The sequence below is a fragment of the Spermophilus citellus genome, assembly GCF_964194105.1.
Source record: "Spermophilus citellus genome assembly, chromosome: 1".
Classification (NCBI taxonomy): domain Eukaryota; kingdom Metazoa; phylum Chordata; class Mammalia; order Rodentia; family Sciuridae; genus Spermophilus; species Spermophilus citellus.
In genome coordinates, this window is record NC_138182.1 from 75,423,040 (window position 1) to 75,438,997 (window position 15,958).

Sequence of the window (15,958 nt, forward strand, 5' to 3'; positions counted from 1 at the left end):
ACACTCTTTTCTCTCCAGCTGAACTATGGCCCAGAGAGGAAGGGCTGGGTCTAATGTTCTACTGTGTTCCCACTACCCAGGTTCATTGCCTAGGAGGATAATAAATTTGTTAATAAATAAATGACTATCGTTCTTCTTTGTAGGATATTTATGCTACAAATGCTGAGTCAAGATGGAAAGTAAAAGAAAGCATGTTACTCGTATTTGTGTTCTAAGCATTTCATGCATTTTTTCTTAAAATCTAATATGCAAATTTTACAAAAAAACTTTCAGTTATCTCTAAGCAATGAAAAAGAGAAAAACTGGTAAATATTTTATTAAGGGAAAATACTACATCTATTCAGTTTCTTATACAGATCAGCATTTCCTTCTCAGTATTAAAAAAAAAAAAAAACTCTGAAAACCTAGTTTTCTCCTAAGTTTGTGACAAAAACTGACCTGAATGAGGTAAAGCAGTTTACTCCAATTACTAAGTCTAATTTATAACTGCAGAAATAATTTTATTATGGGGTGCTGCCCCAGATGCCATTGAGTTTTTTGTAATCTACAAAGTACATTTCATCTTTAAAAAGGAAAAAATATGAATTCCAAAACCCCCAAGGATTTCAGATAAAGGATTATATCCTTACAGCATAAAGCATTTGAAACCTTGTGCTGTGTGCACTGTTGCCACCTGCTGGCATGAATTTAGAACTATGTAATCAAAATGGAAAGGATTTATCTTACATATGGGGTTAAGAGGAGCATACCCATGACTTAGAAAATAGTTATTTTAAATTGCCATGGAAAAAAACAAAATCCTTTGTAGATGAAATTTTTTAAAAAATTGAACCTTGTACATTCCACCCATTCTACATAACCTAGAAATTGGATCACACATGTTGATTCAACATAGTTGAATACCTTTTAGACTTACCTCTAATGCCTGGAGAGAGTATTCTAGTCCACCCTTTGGGTGCCATTTTTAATTACGCATGCACTGCACTGGGCTGAAAGCCAGTGATAAGAACCGATGCCATCAAAACAGTATATCAAATTAATCAGAAATGGCAGTTATAGGAATCTCATTTTACATACTCACAGGTGGTAGTAATCCATCAAAACCTACTCTAGACCATAATAATAATAGCCTTTTGGAGTACTTCTGAGTGTCCACAACATTCTCTGTTCTAAATTATCATGCATAATATTCTTTATCTGTTCCCTAGGTGTTCATTGTGTTTGGTTTATCTTGTTCATACTGCCCCCAAAGATGTAAGATCTGCAACAGTAATATCTTCTTAATCTTTCACTTTTTCTTTTTCCATACCATAGAGAGCAGAAGTTCTTTGGCACAGTGGAAAAACACAGCAAATATTAAGTTTGCGATAATTTCTGTATGCTAAGTTTAATTACGCAGTTACCTGAGTTGGAATTTAAAAATTAGATCTTACAAGCTCAGTATTAAGGCTGTTTTAGAAAAGATCCTTCCCCTCTTCAAGAAAACGTGCTTCTAAATAAATCACAAGGATTCATACATAAATCTGTAAAGTTTACTATCGACCATGCTTAATTTGAAACTCCAGAATCAGCAATTAAGGCGATACTATCATTTACAGATGAAGAAATTGAGGCCCAGACAGAATAAAGAACCTAAGTTTTAAAAAGAGTTGTAATTGTTCTTATTACTATAACACAACAGAAAATTACTCTTTAAGATTTACATCTCCTGTTGACAACACACAAAGGTCTCTGGACCTCTCTTCAGGTCTGTTAATACAGGTTAAGCATCCTTTGTCTGAAATGCATGGAACCATACGTGTTTCAGATTTGGGATTTTAGAACATTGGCATAGACTTAAATGGTTGAGCCAAGTATGTTGGCAAAGTTTTAGATTTTAGAGCATTTCAGATTTCATATTTTTCAATAAGGGATGCTCAACTTGTATTTTATTCAAGGAATTAAATCTTAGCTTCTTTTGTTCTCTTTCAAAAGGCCTAAATTTACAAACTTTTAAAAACTCAGTAATAAATTAGGACACCACCTGCCTTGATTTTAGGGATGACATTTTCCTTTCTCATTCATTACAAGGTGGGGAATCATAGCCACTTATTGAGATCACTCTAAAACCTAATTTCCAAGTGAAGATGAAGAGAGTAGGGGGGAAAAAAAACCTAAAAATTGGAACACCTCTACAGGCATTTCTATTCCCAACCCAGAATGATGCAGCTAACCTATTCTGGACATCAGCTTCTAAACTGGCAAGATTCTGTTAGTAGTATGATATACCCAGAAACAACACAAAAGTACTTGAAAATAGCATTTAAATTGGTCTAATCCTAAGGATACAGTAGAATGGAATAAATGAAATTCATAATATTCTCTAAAAATGAATGAGGAGCTTATGGGAGGGGGAATACAAAAGTATTATAACTTAAAAAAATTTATTCTTTAAAAATACTTTCATGACTACTTTTTTTGAGGGGAGCAAGAAGATTTTCCTATAGTCAATATTAGCTTAAACATAACTGGCATATATATAACAATACATTTTGGAAATAACTGGGAAAATAAAAATGTAAATGTTTATAGACTGCAATATATTTAAGATCTCAGATTAAATGGACCCACATTAGAGTAGTGCAAACCAAAACTTGAAAATTTCTGACTCCTTGATTACTATAGTCCCTAATACTATGTATGAATAAATTTCCCCATTTGCAAATCACAACTGGTGGGGGAAAAGGAAATTCCATCAGAAAAAAAAAGTGATAAATTTGAATGCATGGTACAATATTCATCCTCCTATTTCAAAGTTAAACACACTGGTAACAACTCCATTTAATAAAACATGAATTACTACTTAAAGAGTATTTTTTTAACAGGGGGGAAAAAAAGCTGAGTTTGATGTCTTAAAAAAAAACAAAACAAAAAAACTTTTAATATCTTATGTATGTTACCTACTACAGAAAAAAAGTCTTTAAAAACCTGTTAATAAAGAATCAATTTGCATGGGAATCCACCTCCTTCAATATGTCTGATCACTTTTTCACTAAATGATTTTAAGTGGAAAAAAATTCTCCTTCAAGAACAGAAAAATATAGTATTTTCAATAGACATCTCAAGACAATAAAGTTATATTTACAGGCTGTTATCAATAATCAGAAATCACCAAGAAGCAAAAATAAACTATCATTTCATTGTCCCTTTTCTCAGCAGTCAGGTATGACCACACAAACTAGGGAGATCTAGGAATCAATGAAATATGTTCTAGGTGAAATAAATTTCCCAGAACAAACAATTCTCACAAAATAGTTTTTTTTCTTTTCCCCCTGAGAATCAAGTTAATCTATCATTGGAATGCAATCAAGACAAAGACAAGATCTAAATCCTTTATCATGCTAAGATCAAAATTATGTAGTCATTTCCACTTAGGAAAGCTAAAATGTACAAATGAAGAAAATGTAAATAGCAAAAGACACAGTGCTTAATAGCAGTACCATGGTAGGAATTTATGGTATTTGGTAAAATATACAAGAAATGACATTTGGGAAGAAGTTTATTGCTCTTGATGGAATATAGCACCACTTTGAAGAATAAAAGATGGTTAGTATTAACCACCTTTTAATCAACAATATGCATTTATAGGAAAAGTGCTTAAAGAAGTAGTTCTGGAAAAAGATTGAGGAGTTTTTGTATTATATATTTTAAACGTTACCCATTTTTTTTCATTAGACAATTGGCAATCTATTTTAGTAAAGTGACTTATATCAGATTTTCTACTGATTATCACTCAACAAATATAAAATTGAGGGACTGAAAGTTATTCAAACTTATAAAACAAGTTAGAACATTATAAAGTAATTTTATGCCAAAAACATTTTAGATAATTATTGCTTAAATATACAGTGATTATACCTGTGAAATTTTCCAACTCATGATTGGGAAAATTTCCTTAGTGTGCTAATATTTATCCTAAAAGAGAGACATATCTAAGGGATGTGTAGATACTGCCTATACACTGTGGAAAACAGCCCAATTTCCCCCTAAATAGTTTTTAAAAACTAATGTCACCATGGTGATTCAGGATTTAGAGACAAGAAATTAACATGATTACATACATGCTATACAAAGTCAGCCAAATGATTTCTTTATGATGATTTGCAGCTAACACTTTACTTAGTCTTTAGAAAGTAGGATTTTAAGTAAGCTTCCTTATTCTAAAATAAAAGATCTGGACAGATAAATTGCTATGCAGAAGCACAAAGGGTTTTTTTTTAATGCAATCTTCTATAAGAAGTAAATTTTTAAAAGCCAAACAATCTAACACCAAGTGTGATTTCCTCTGAAACAGACTTTATCCATTTTTTCTTTGCTCTTCAATCATCTGAAATAATCAGAATTACTACACTGGTAATCGTCATAGTAAAAGGTAATACTATCTTATTTAAAGTAGCTTGACTTTCTATAACAACTATTTTAGGAGTGGCATTTCTAAAAATAATTTTACTTAATGTATGCATCAGTCATATTTGGAAGCAGGCACAAGAATTCTAATAAAATTGGTAAAGGTATAGAGTACTTCACAGGTAATATTGCAGCATGATCTATATCCATAACGGAAAGGGGAAGAAAAAAATTTGAATCTATTAATGAAGGGGATTTCAGATCTTAATGGTTGGCATAGAAAAAGAAAACAGAATCTTATACTTTCATCAGACATTTTTACAAACAAAAATGTCTTAATGACCTGTTTTCAACTTATAGTCATTCTTTGTGTGTGTATATATATATATATGTATATATGTGTGTGTATATATATCATATATACACATACATATATATACATACATATATATTTTTTAAATTGGGGTGATGCAGAAAGCCACAAAATGAGAAAAGGACACTAAGGTTTTAATAAGGGGAACAAAAAGTTGTTTTCACCAGTATAGATTCACATTACAGTACACCAATATTGACAGCATTCTCTTGTCTATTTTTGGTACAGAAGATGGTATCTCTCTACATAACTTGTAAGGCTTCAGTAACTAAAACATAAAAACAAACAAACAAAAACCCCCCAAAACAAAACAAAAACCCAGCCTATTAGTTTACAGTTTATTTTAAAAATTCTGAAAGACACTGCAAGTTCTAAACTTTTAGTAGTGCTACCCATACACAACCATCTGGTCAAGAACCCAGTAAAAGCGCCCCTTGTTGAGGAAGCTTTGCAACAGTAGAGTTGTGCAATATGGATGTTTCTTACTACAAGAAAAAAATTATACATGGCACATTCTCATTCGTATTTTGTAATGTAAAAAGTTACAAACATACCTAATCAAATAAATAATAAAAAAAAAAAAGGATTTGAATGTATTTGTTAAGTATTCTAAAACCACTACATAGAATAATGGCAACTTTCACTCACAGATTATTTACATGGTAATACCCAGTGTGGGTACACTGCTACAAAACTCAAAACAGGAGTAAACTTGAAATGTTTTCCATAATGAAGATCTAGCAGCATGACTATCTAATGCTGTTTTATCCCGATTGCTTCTGAAACATTCCTTTTTAGTCTGTGTCTTCATCCAGTTCATAATTGTCTTTATCATAAATATCTTTTACTAGAAGAACCCGTACGAGCATATTTTCCAAGGTGTTTCGGTCCAGTGAAGTAGATGTATACCAGACAGGGCTATCTGTAGAACTAGAGCATTCTGGTTGCAAATAAAAAACATCCATTCTCTGATTAAGATTCTGTGGACTTTGGGGAAAAGAAGAGAAAAGGTCAATTTCATAAAGTTTATAAAAAATCCCCTACTACTTTTTGTTCAAGAATAATGTAGACCCCAGAAATCACATTATTTGGTCAGATGCTCTGCCTCAATTGTCTACATTAAATATTCTGACACTACAACATTTAGTTATTTTCTGTGGTAAAAAGATTACTTACCTACCATAATATAAACTGTATTTCACTGAATTCAAGACATCATTTATTTTAATCACTTTTTAATAGTAATAATACAAATTGAAGATGAATCAGTTTAAACATTTACCCCGCATCAGGGATAGTGAAATGTGAAAAATGTCTTAGTATTAACGAATATGGCAACACATAAAATAAAAAACCTTATTGAGCAAAAAAATTTAAAATAAACAAGATAAGAATTTCCACCTAATCAACAATACCACGGGAAGTTCCTGATCCTGTTGCAACTGAATGGAGCTACACTTAAACCATGGTCAGAAATATTTCTATCATTCTATAGACGATGCAAATGTTTTTATAAGTTCTTGAGAACCATCCTGGGAGACGAATTATAAAATTATTTTTATAAGGAAGTACATTCTGAGTTCATGCCTATCTTCTGAAACCAGTGGTTTCTGAAAAGTATAGTACTTTCAGAACACTACTGGTCTCTGAAAAGTACTTTCAAAACTCTACCATATCCTTCAGAATTTCCTAAAGGGCTATTTTCTCTTAAATATAAGTACTTCATTTTCATCTCCAACCCCTTTATCATTTATTTTTTCTTTGTGGTACAGGAATGCAAGGGTACTCTGTCAGATATATAATCATCTGGCTTTCTAGCTCTAACAGCAGAACCAAGTACATGAAATAGAGATTTGAGATATTTTTTATCTGACCTTTTACCGAAAAAGTTGTGCCATTGCTTCCTTGAATTTTTTGAAGAGGACAGCAGTAATTTCCTTAGTACAGAGTAATTTCTTAATATATACGTGCTTGAATCCTAAAGTATGATGATAAGCTGGGTATTTCATAATAATGGGACTCAAAAGTTACAACTGAATGGACTTAAGTATAAGCCAGAAGAGAAAACTAAAAAAGGATCAGGGGAAAATATCACCTCTTGGTCATGTTAAATTCAACCAACTTACACTACCATCTTTAAAAAGCTACTTCTTTATTAATACTCACCTTTTAGACAAGTAGCATTCAAACATTTTCACAGGACATCTAGAAGGATTGGATGTGTTTTCAATTTGCTCAAACACTGGCTCATCATCTTCATGTTTTCTTTTTCCAGTAGTAATTTTATCTTAAAAAAATAAAATAAACCACCTAAAGCCAATCTTGAAGGAAAGATAGTACTATACACTCTTAGCGTTTAGTTAAATGGGAATAGATGCCCTTTAGCGTTCTATGTTGTAGATTCTGGTAATGCACAATTTTTCAAACAAATGGACCTGAGATGACATAAGATATCATAATTTGTCTTATTTTATGAAATGACAGTCCTTAGGTTCTCAACAAGTGACACAGGTGGGCTTTGGTAAAATAAGGTTTAAATAAACCCACCAGAGGTGATCTCAAAATAAAAAATCTGTTACACTACCTTCATTATCTGTTCCACATAAAGAAGATACTTGGTATCGAAGACATGCTTTGTTTTCCATTGTTAAAGGATTTTTTTTCCAATGCCTAAACACAGTGCCAAAGGAAAGTCTTAAGTGTTGTTCCACTGTTTTGAGGCCAAAATACTTAGTGTTAAAGTAGAACAGGGTATTCAAAAGAGCTACTGGAGAGTGTGATCCTAGTTGTTTTATCCTCCAGAGATAGTCTTCTTCAACTCGAGAGAATATTGACCCTTAAATAGAAAGAACTACTTTAAACAGAAGTATCATAAATAAAACCATGTACATTTACATTACAAATCATCCATAAATAAAGGTAATTTAAAACAAACCTATACCAAGTCTCCATTCACACCAGATCAACTGGAATGAATTTCAGAATTATCCATGTAACTCTTTAGCAACACACAAATTAGAAACATAGTAATCTATGGAACCATCAGCTCTAAAATAAGGAACTGGGTGTATGCTTCTGCCCTTTGGTAGGACAAGCAGATAGTCAGAAAATAATTTAAATATGTGAAAGGCTTGGGGAATAAAAGGTAATTTCCATATATACACATTTTCTTCACATAACAGTGGTAAAAAAAATTTACATCTCCACTGTAGGGTTTTTGACATAAAGATTCAGCTTCATAAAGTAGGTCACATTCTTACAGAGCTCTTCATAAACACTACTAACCATATTCATTTCTAGTTCAACAAAAAATGAACAGATAAATTGATGAGTAAATGCTCAAAAATGTCATCTGATTTATTTGCTAATTACACAGTTTCTGTAAAAATAACAATCCCAGTATCAAGTTATGGATACCTATATTTAAAATAACATTACCATCTGGAAGTATGCTTGGTTGCCAACTTCGTAGTATTTTATTCAATTCTTGCTCAAACATCTGGTATCCTGGATCAATAAATATGTTGTCCTTTCGATTACTACCACACAAGTACTTAAAAAAATAAATAAACAGAATATATTACACGTCGTATTTCTTAAGAAAAAAATTTTTTAAAAGCTTTGTGTATAAGAAAAGCAAGCATATTAAAAATGAGAGATTACTGGCTTTATGTGTATACATACAAAATTATCAATTAATCTGTGGCTTAAAAGACTCAAAGCTATACACTCCAGAATCCCAAATACAAAAAAAAAGGAATAAGAAATCTTTAGTTTATCAACCAAAAAAGACTCTCTGTGTTTATTATATAATTCATGGAGAAAACTAACAATTTTAAAGCAGTAAATAGTCAAAAAACGTAAACCTTTAACATGCTACCTAAATCTCCAAAGCCCACTCTGATGTCCAGTAAACAGGCACTTTACTGATTTTTGCAGAATTAACCATTTACATCATCACTGCTATTAAAAAATAAAGCAAAATCATGAGGTCTTATAGATAGTTTAAATTTAGAAATGTTATGTTTATTTTTAATAGAAATATTTAAAATTATCCATTTACACAGCATCATAAGTGAGTTTAGTATATTTTTAAAAATTTAGTAAACAGAGTTCACTCCTCTTAAAAATACACATTCCTACCGATAAAAGATTTAACATGTAAAAAAAAAAAAAAAAAAAAAAAATCAAAACCCGGAGGGAATATTTGTGAAAATGACAAGAGTTACTATCTAGAACAAATAAGAAACTCTCACAAAATGAAAAGGTTAATGAAAAGAAAATCATATTTCCTTTTCAACATTTTCTTATTACTATTGTCAGATGTGAACCAAACCAATAAAATATGAGAACAGAAAAATATGCACAATCTTCCAAAACCAGCTTCTAATTCTGTTTATGTACTTGAAGTAACATTTGATAGCACTGATTTCTGGAAAGTAGTCTAGAAATCTTTATACTGAATTTTGAATAATTTTTTTAAACTACTTACAAATACCACACAGTCTTTGCAAATGCATCCAATGAGACTACTATACAATTTTTAAAAATTGTATTAAATAGATTCAAACATAAAATTTACCATCTTAACCATTTTTAAGAATATAGTTCAGTAGTAAATCTTTTTTTGAAGAAACATTTATTAGTACATGAAAAACCTAAGAGAAAAGGTTGGGGGTGGGGGGTGGTTTCTGACATATCCTAAATGAAATAAGCCAGAACCAAAAAGGACAAGTGTATGGTTATACTTCTATGAAATAAACTTATAGAAACACCAAGTAGAATCGTGGTTGCCATGGGCTGACAGAGAAAGGGAGTTTTTGCTTAATGCATACAGAGTTTCTGTTTTGCCAAGATGGAAAAGTTCTAGTGAAGGATGGTAGTGATGACACAGCAAGTGAATGTACTTAATGCCACTAACCTGTACACTTAAAAATGGTTAAAATTGTAGATTTCATGTTGTACATATTTTTATCACAGTAAAAAAAATAGTGGAAAAAGACACTAAAGATATAATTCATATCATAATCATTCATTATGCAATCCATTTATTTGGCCCTCATAGTATTTAGAGCTCTAATATTTAAAATAATCCATTCAATAAAAAGCAATATAGAGACTCAACTTCCCATCATTAAGTCAAGGAAAATATAAACACAACATACCAAAATTTGTGGGATATAGGTAAACTAATATTAGAGAGACATTTATATCTGAAAAGAAAAAAGTTCTAGGGCTGGGGCTGGGGCACAGTTGTAGAGCACTTGCTTAGTACTTGTGAGGTTCAATCCTCAGCACCACATTAAAAAAATAAATAAAATGAAGATATAAAAATATATATATATATATATATATATATATTTTTTTTTTTTTAAAGAAAATAGTTCTAAAAGTCCATGATCTAAGTTTCCATCTGCAGGTGGGGAGGAGGGAGGTTCACACAAATTAAGAAATTATAATAAAAAACAGACCCTCAAAAATGAAGACAAGACAGGTATAACTGTAGCTAGATAAGCTGCCCAAGCAAACTATAGCTCTAGCTTCACTGGGCCAAATTCCAGCAACTACCTATTTTTGTTTTTGTTTTAAAAGCTGTGAGCTAAGATTTTATAAATGTCTATAAATGATTTTATTTAAAGCAGTTGTCTAAATAGCTATATAATATCCTAGAGCTTTGCTTGTTGGTCTACAAAGTCAAAACTATTTATGATCTTTCCCTTTAAAAAAAAATTACTGGGCTGGGGTTGTGGTTCTGTTGGTAGAGTGCTTGCCTGGCACATGTGAGGCACTGGATTCGATCCTCAGCACTACATAAAAAATAAAATAAAGGCATTGTGTCCATCTACTAGACAAAAATATTTTTTAAAAAATTGCTGATTCCTGAGTTGGCCTATTCAAGAAACAAAAAGCACAAATTATTAATACTAGAAATGAAAATATGGTCACATTCTATATTTAAATATAAAACCAGCCTCAGCAACTTAGCGAGGACCTAAGCAACTTAGCAAGGCCCTGTCTCAAAATAAAAAAGGGTTGGGTATGTGGCTCAGTGGTTAAGCACCCCTAGGTTCAATCCCTGGTATTAAAAACAAACAAACAAGCAAAAATCTACATATGGCATCATATTTAATGGTGAAAGACCAAAGACTTCCCTCTCAAGATTAGAAACAAGACAAAGGATTCAGCTCTCACCACTTCCTTTCAACAATGTTCTACAGGAGGTGGGAAGGAGGTTATCTTTAATAGTATAATAAGGCAAAAAAAAAAAAAAAAAAAAAAGAAAATGCATATTAGAAATAATGACTGGGGCTATAACTCTGTTGGTAGAGTGTTTGCCTCACATACACAAGGCCATGGGTTCAATCCCCAGCAACACACAAGAGAAGAGAAGAGAAGAGAAGAGAAGAGAAGAGAAGAGAAGAGAAGAGAAGAGAAGAGAAGAGAAGAGAAGAGGGAAGAGGAAGAGGGAGGGAGGGAGAGAGAGAGAGGGAGGGAGGGAGGGAGAGAGAGAGAGGGAGGGAGGGAGGGAGAGAGAGAAAGAAAAAGACAGAAAGAAAGAAAGAAAGAAAGACAGAAAGAAAGAAAGAAAGAAAGACAGAAAGAAAGAAAGAAAGAAAGAAAGAAAGAAAGAAAGAAAGAAAGAAAGAAAGAAAGAAAGAGAAAGAAAGAAAGAAAGAAAGGAAGGAAGGAAGGAAGGAAGGAAGGAAGAGAAATAAAACCATGTTTATTCATAGACAACATGATTGGGTATACAGGAAATTCTAAGGAAAAAGAAAAAGAAAACCACCTACTAGAACTAATAGTAAAATGGTACAGAATACAAAATGAATATATAATAATCAACTGTATCTCTAACATGTGAGTAATGCCAGAACTTGAATAACAAAAAGTATCTGCATGAAGAGAGAGCAACTAGATGACAAAACACAGGGCTGGGGTAGGCAGAGAAACCCCCATTTTGACCTCTGGGCTAAACCTGTAGTATTTGTTCAGAGCTGGAGGTCATTATTTCAAGTTGATCTTTGTGTTTATTGTGGGAAACAGACTCAGATTCATAGACGTGGACAGTTTACTTCAAACCCCTAAAAGATTGCCCCTTTTTACGATATATTCCCAAAGAATTAGTAATCAGGAACATATCATGAAACAGACCTTTTATACACAGACCTAAGACATTTTTTTGTACACATATAGATCAGCATGGGTCTATAGCCAGAATTATGTGAATTCATTTATAAAAGTAGATGGAAAAGTCCTTTATAATATCTTAGTATTTCCAAATAAAAAATTTCTTTTTCATCCTTTCCTGTGCTAGGGCTCAAACTCAAGGTCTCATGAATGCTAGGCAAGTGCTATGCCCCTAAACTAAATCCCTAGCTTTTTAAAAATTTTTTTAAAATTTAAGTTACCAAGACTGGCTCAGCCTCTCAAGTAGCTCATTTAAATGCTTATCTTTCTTGGTAAGCCAATAAAAAAGTTAACAGAAAACTATCCTTAACATGGCAAATGTGGACTTTAGGCTCCATTATTTCATGACTTTACATAAGCCATCTCTCAATAGTCTGGAAGCACATTTTCTCTCCAAAAACTACAATAACTTTCCTTATAAATGTTACATTTGAAAGGAGCCAACAAATTACTAACCTCCTGTATTCCAAGGCAGAGATAATAGATGCTGTCAGGTGCATAATTCTCTCCATTTGGTCGTCGGATCTCATTGACAAAATGAGCTAACCCATAGTTAAGCTCAGCTGTAGTATGAGACAGTAGATCTTCTTTTAACTTTACTGATTTAGCTAAAAAGAAATAAAAGTCATTAATTAATTAATGTTATTAATTAAGTCTCACATAAGGCTAAGAAACTTCCTGAAAATGATTTACTCTTTAGAAAAATGCATTTTAGAATTGTTTCGAACTACTTACTTTTTTTAATGAAATCAAAAGTTCAAATAGGACTTAGCAAAAATAAAATCAAACACTTACAAGATTTCAGCTCATCTAATACTAGAAGATCTTCATCAAGTTGCCTAGTTTTGACCCAGTGTTTCCAAGCATTCACACCATATGTGTATTTGAAAGGAAAGCTGCATTCTGAATTATCAGAACTATCGTCATGAGACTGGTATCCTGATACAGCTTTTCTCTTGGCTCCCTATTAGGAAGTAAAACACATGGCAAATGTGGACTTAGGCTCCATTATTTCCTGACTTTACATAAGCCATCTCTCAACAAAGGTAAATTTAAAAAAAAAAAAAAAAAACACATTTATTTGCTTTAGAATTGGCTGAAATTCCTGAATCCGACAATAGATAGAATTCCATTTCAAGAAAGGTAACTAAGAATGTCATATTTCTAAACAAATCACTTTGTACAACAAAATCAAATAAAATATCCATATGGCCAAATGATTCTAAGTATTAACTGAAGAACTTTTCAACAACTCCCCCTTATAGGGAAGGACCATTCAACTTCTTTTCACCTTTTTCCTGTTATTAGGAATTAAATCCAGGGCCTCATGCATACTAGGCAAGTGTTCTGTCACTAAGCTACATTACCAGTTCCGTCCTTTTCTTTTCCTTTTTTTTTTTTTTAAATATTGGGGATTATACTCAGGTACACTGCCTATGAGCCACATCCCCAACCCTATTTTGTATTTTATTGAGAGACAGGGTCTCATTGAGTTGCTAAGTGCCTGGCTGTTTTGAGGCTGGCTTTGAACTCTAAATCCTTCTGCCTCAGCCTCCCAAAGCCACTGCGTGTGCCACTGCGCCCAGCAACTTTTCACTTTTTGATGACAGTTTGCAATACAAAGTTCTTCATTTTACTTCAGTCCAATTTAATTTTTTGTCTTTTCTTTCTTGTACTTTTGGTATAGATGCCTGCTACAAAGTCACGAAAACTTAGACCTGTGTTTTTTTCTTCTAAGAGTTTTATATTTAGCATAATCTGCTCTAATGCCATCCATTTCCCTGCAAATTCTATGATTTTGTCATTTCTTAGTGCTGCATAATACTCCATTGTGTATAGATGCCACATTTTTTTTTTATCCATTCATCTATTGAGGGGCATCTAGGTTGGTTCCACAGTCTAGCTATTGTGAATTGTGCCGCTATAATCATTGATGCAGCAGTATCCCTATAGTGCGCTCTTTTAAGGTCCTCAGGGAATAGTCCGAGAAGTGCGATAGCTGGGTCAAATGGTGGATCCATTCCCAGCTTTCCCAGGAATCTCCATACTGCTTTCCAAATTGGCCTCACCATTTTGCAGCCCCACCAGCAGTGTACAAGTGTACCCTTTTCCCCACATCCCCGCCAACACTTATTGTTGTTTGACTTCATAATGGCTGCCAATCTTACTGGAGTGAGATGGTATCTTAGGGTGGTTTTGATTTGCATTTCTCTGATTGCTAGAGATGGTGAGCATTTTTTCATGTAAAACAAATGCTAAATGTCTGCTTTGATATAAAGAGAGCAACTAAGAACAGAACAGGAAGGAAGAGCATGAGGAAAAGACTACAGTAAACAAAGACGAATGGGGGGAGAGAAAGGGAGAGAGAAGGGAAAGCATATGGAAATGGTAGGAGACCTTCAATGATACATAAAATTATAAGAGGTTATGAGGGGCAAGGGGGAGGGAAAAAAAGGGAGAGAATTGAACAACAGCAGAGGAGGTAGAGAGGGAAGATGGGAGGGGAGGGGAGGGGGGATAGTAGGGGATAGGAAAGGTAGCAGAATACAACAGTCACTAATATGGCATTATGTAAAAATGTGAATATGTAACAGATGCGATTCTGCAATCTGTATTTGGGGTGAAAATGGGAGTTCAAAACCCAATTTGAGTCAAATGTATGAAAGATGATATATCATGAGCTATGTAATGCTTTAAATAATCAATAAAAAAAAAGATTATATAAAAAAAAAGAGTTTTATATTTTTAGTTATTGTGCATGGGGTCATATAAGAGTTCACCTACACCCTAAAATAAACAACTCCTTTTTCAGTTTTTTCTCTTTTGTGGGAAATTTGTGAAAGCTATCTTTGTTACAGTGTTCTTTGATCTTGCCTTATGTTGTAAATCAGAAACTTGTTGATATGAACAATTACCATGTACATTAGTTTACATTACATGAAGAATCAAGTGTCCAACATGTCTTTCTCTGTGTTGGCATGCTTAAAAGGGACCACATACCAAAAAAACCTGACTCTCGTCCTTGTTAATTAATCTCACCAAAAGTAATAGTAAAAAAAGGAGTTCACTAGAAAATAGTCTAAGTTGTTCTCAAAGAACTGAATTTACTTTGTTAAGCAACTAGTTTCTATTTTGACCTTATGTCAAAATAAATTTTAAAAGAAAATCTAAGTAGTCATAATATTTGCTCTTCTTATATGACATTGACAAACACCGCTATTACTTAGAAATAAATTCGTTAGTCTTAAACCTAAAAAACACTCTTATCATATTCTCAAGCACACAAAATGATCACTATATCTTATGTGCCTATACAGATATTAAGTAAATGCAAGAATGATATTAAATTTTGTACCTTTTTTTTAGATCGAGGTCTGGGCTGTTCCTCATATTCTTCTCCAAAAACAGGTGGTAATAAAAACTCATTTTCCATATCAAGCTCCTCAGCAGCTGACAATTAAATCAGAAAAACTTATTTCAAATGCAAAGCCACAGGTTTCTGTTACATAAACACAGCCAACAAAGAACCTGAGAAGGTGAACAAGTATTCACACATGGAGATAAGCTGAGGTGGGATGGGGAGTAGATGAGCTGCTGTACCTAACATGATCTGTGAGTTGTGATAAACACTGTTCAGACTCCTAAAAAACCATATATATAAAGGATATCAACAGGAATTTTCAAAAATAAGTACAAAACCAGAAAAATTTTTACAACCTGAAATTCAATTATAAGATCTAAAGTTACAGTATAAATGTTTCAATCTATTAAATCTTCCCCAAAACAATGTTTTATACCCTACTCAATATGTTCATTAGTCATTCATACATTTAGAAAATAAATACTGAAAAATGGAATATATTTCTTTTACAAAAGACCTGAAGTAATTTTCCCCTTAAAAGTGAATATTCAAAAAGTCTTAAGTAGAATGTTATTTGTAATTTTTAAACACATAACTCTATTCTTTGCTCTATCTTCCAGACTGTCTATAATTCCAGAATTTTTTTTTCT

At 32.6% G+C, this 15,958-nt stretch overlaps 1 protein-coding gene across 7 annotated transcripts in view; it reads right to left on the reverse strand.

Annotated features, from left to right (window-relative positions):
* Positions 1 to 420: 420 nt before the first annotated feature.
* ZMYM2 (zinc finger MYM-type containing 2) overlaps positions 421 to 15,958 on the reverse strand; it is an 89,145-nt gene continuing 73,607 nt past the window's right edge. For 6 of the 7 annotated variants that reach the window (XM_081286725.1, XM_081286724.1, XM_081286726.1 and 3 more), the window contains 7 exons: positions 15,303 to 15,397; positions 12,743 to 12,911; positions 12,404 to 12,555; positions 8,198 to 8,312; positions 7,344 to 7,595; positions 6,926 to 7,046; positions 422 to 5,746 (listed from right to left, as the gene is read on the reverse strand). In XM_081286725.1, the coding sequence (XP_081142851.1) occupies positions 5,554 to 5,746; positions 6,926 to 7,046; positions 7,344 to 7,595; positions 8,198 to 8,312; positions 12,404 to 12,555; positions 12,743 to 12,911; positions 15,303 to 15,397 (1,097 nt within the window). In that variant the 3' untranslated portion in view covers positions 422 to 5,553. Of the gene's footprint in view, positions 5,747 to 6,925; positions 7,047 to 7,343; positions 7,596 to 8,197; positions 8,313 to 12,403; positions 12,556 to 12,742; positions 12,912 to 15,302; positions 15,398 to 15,958 lie in introns of all 7 variants that reach the window. The other variant, XM_081286729.1, reaches the window with a different exon arrangement.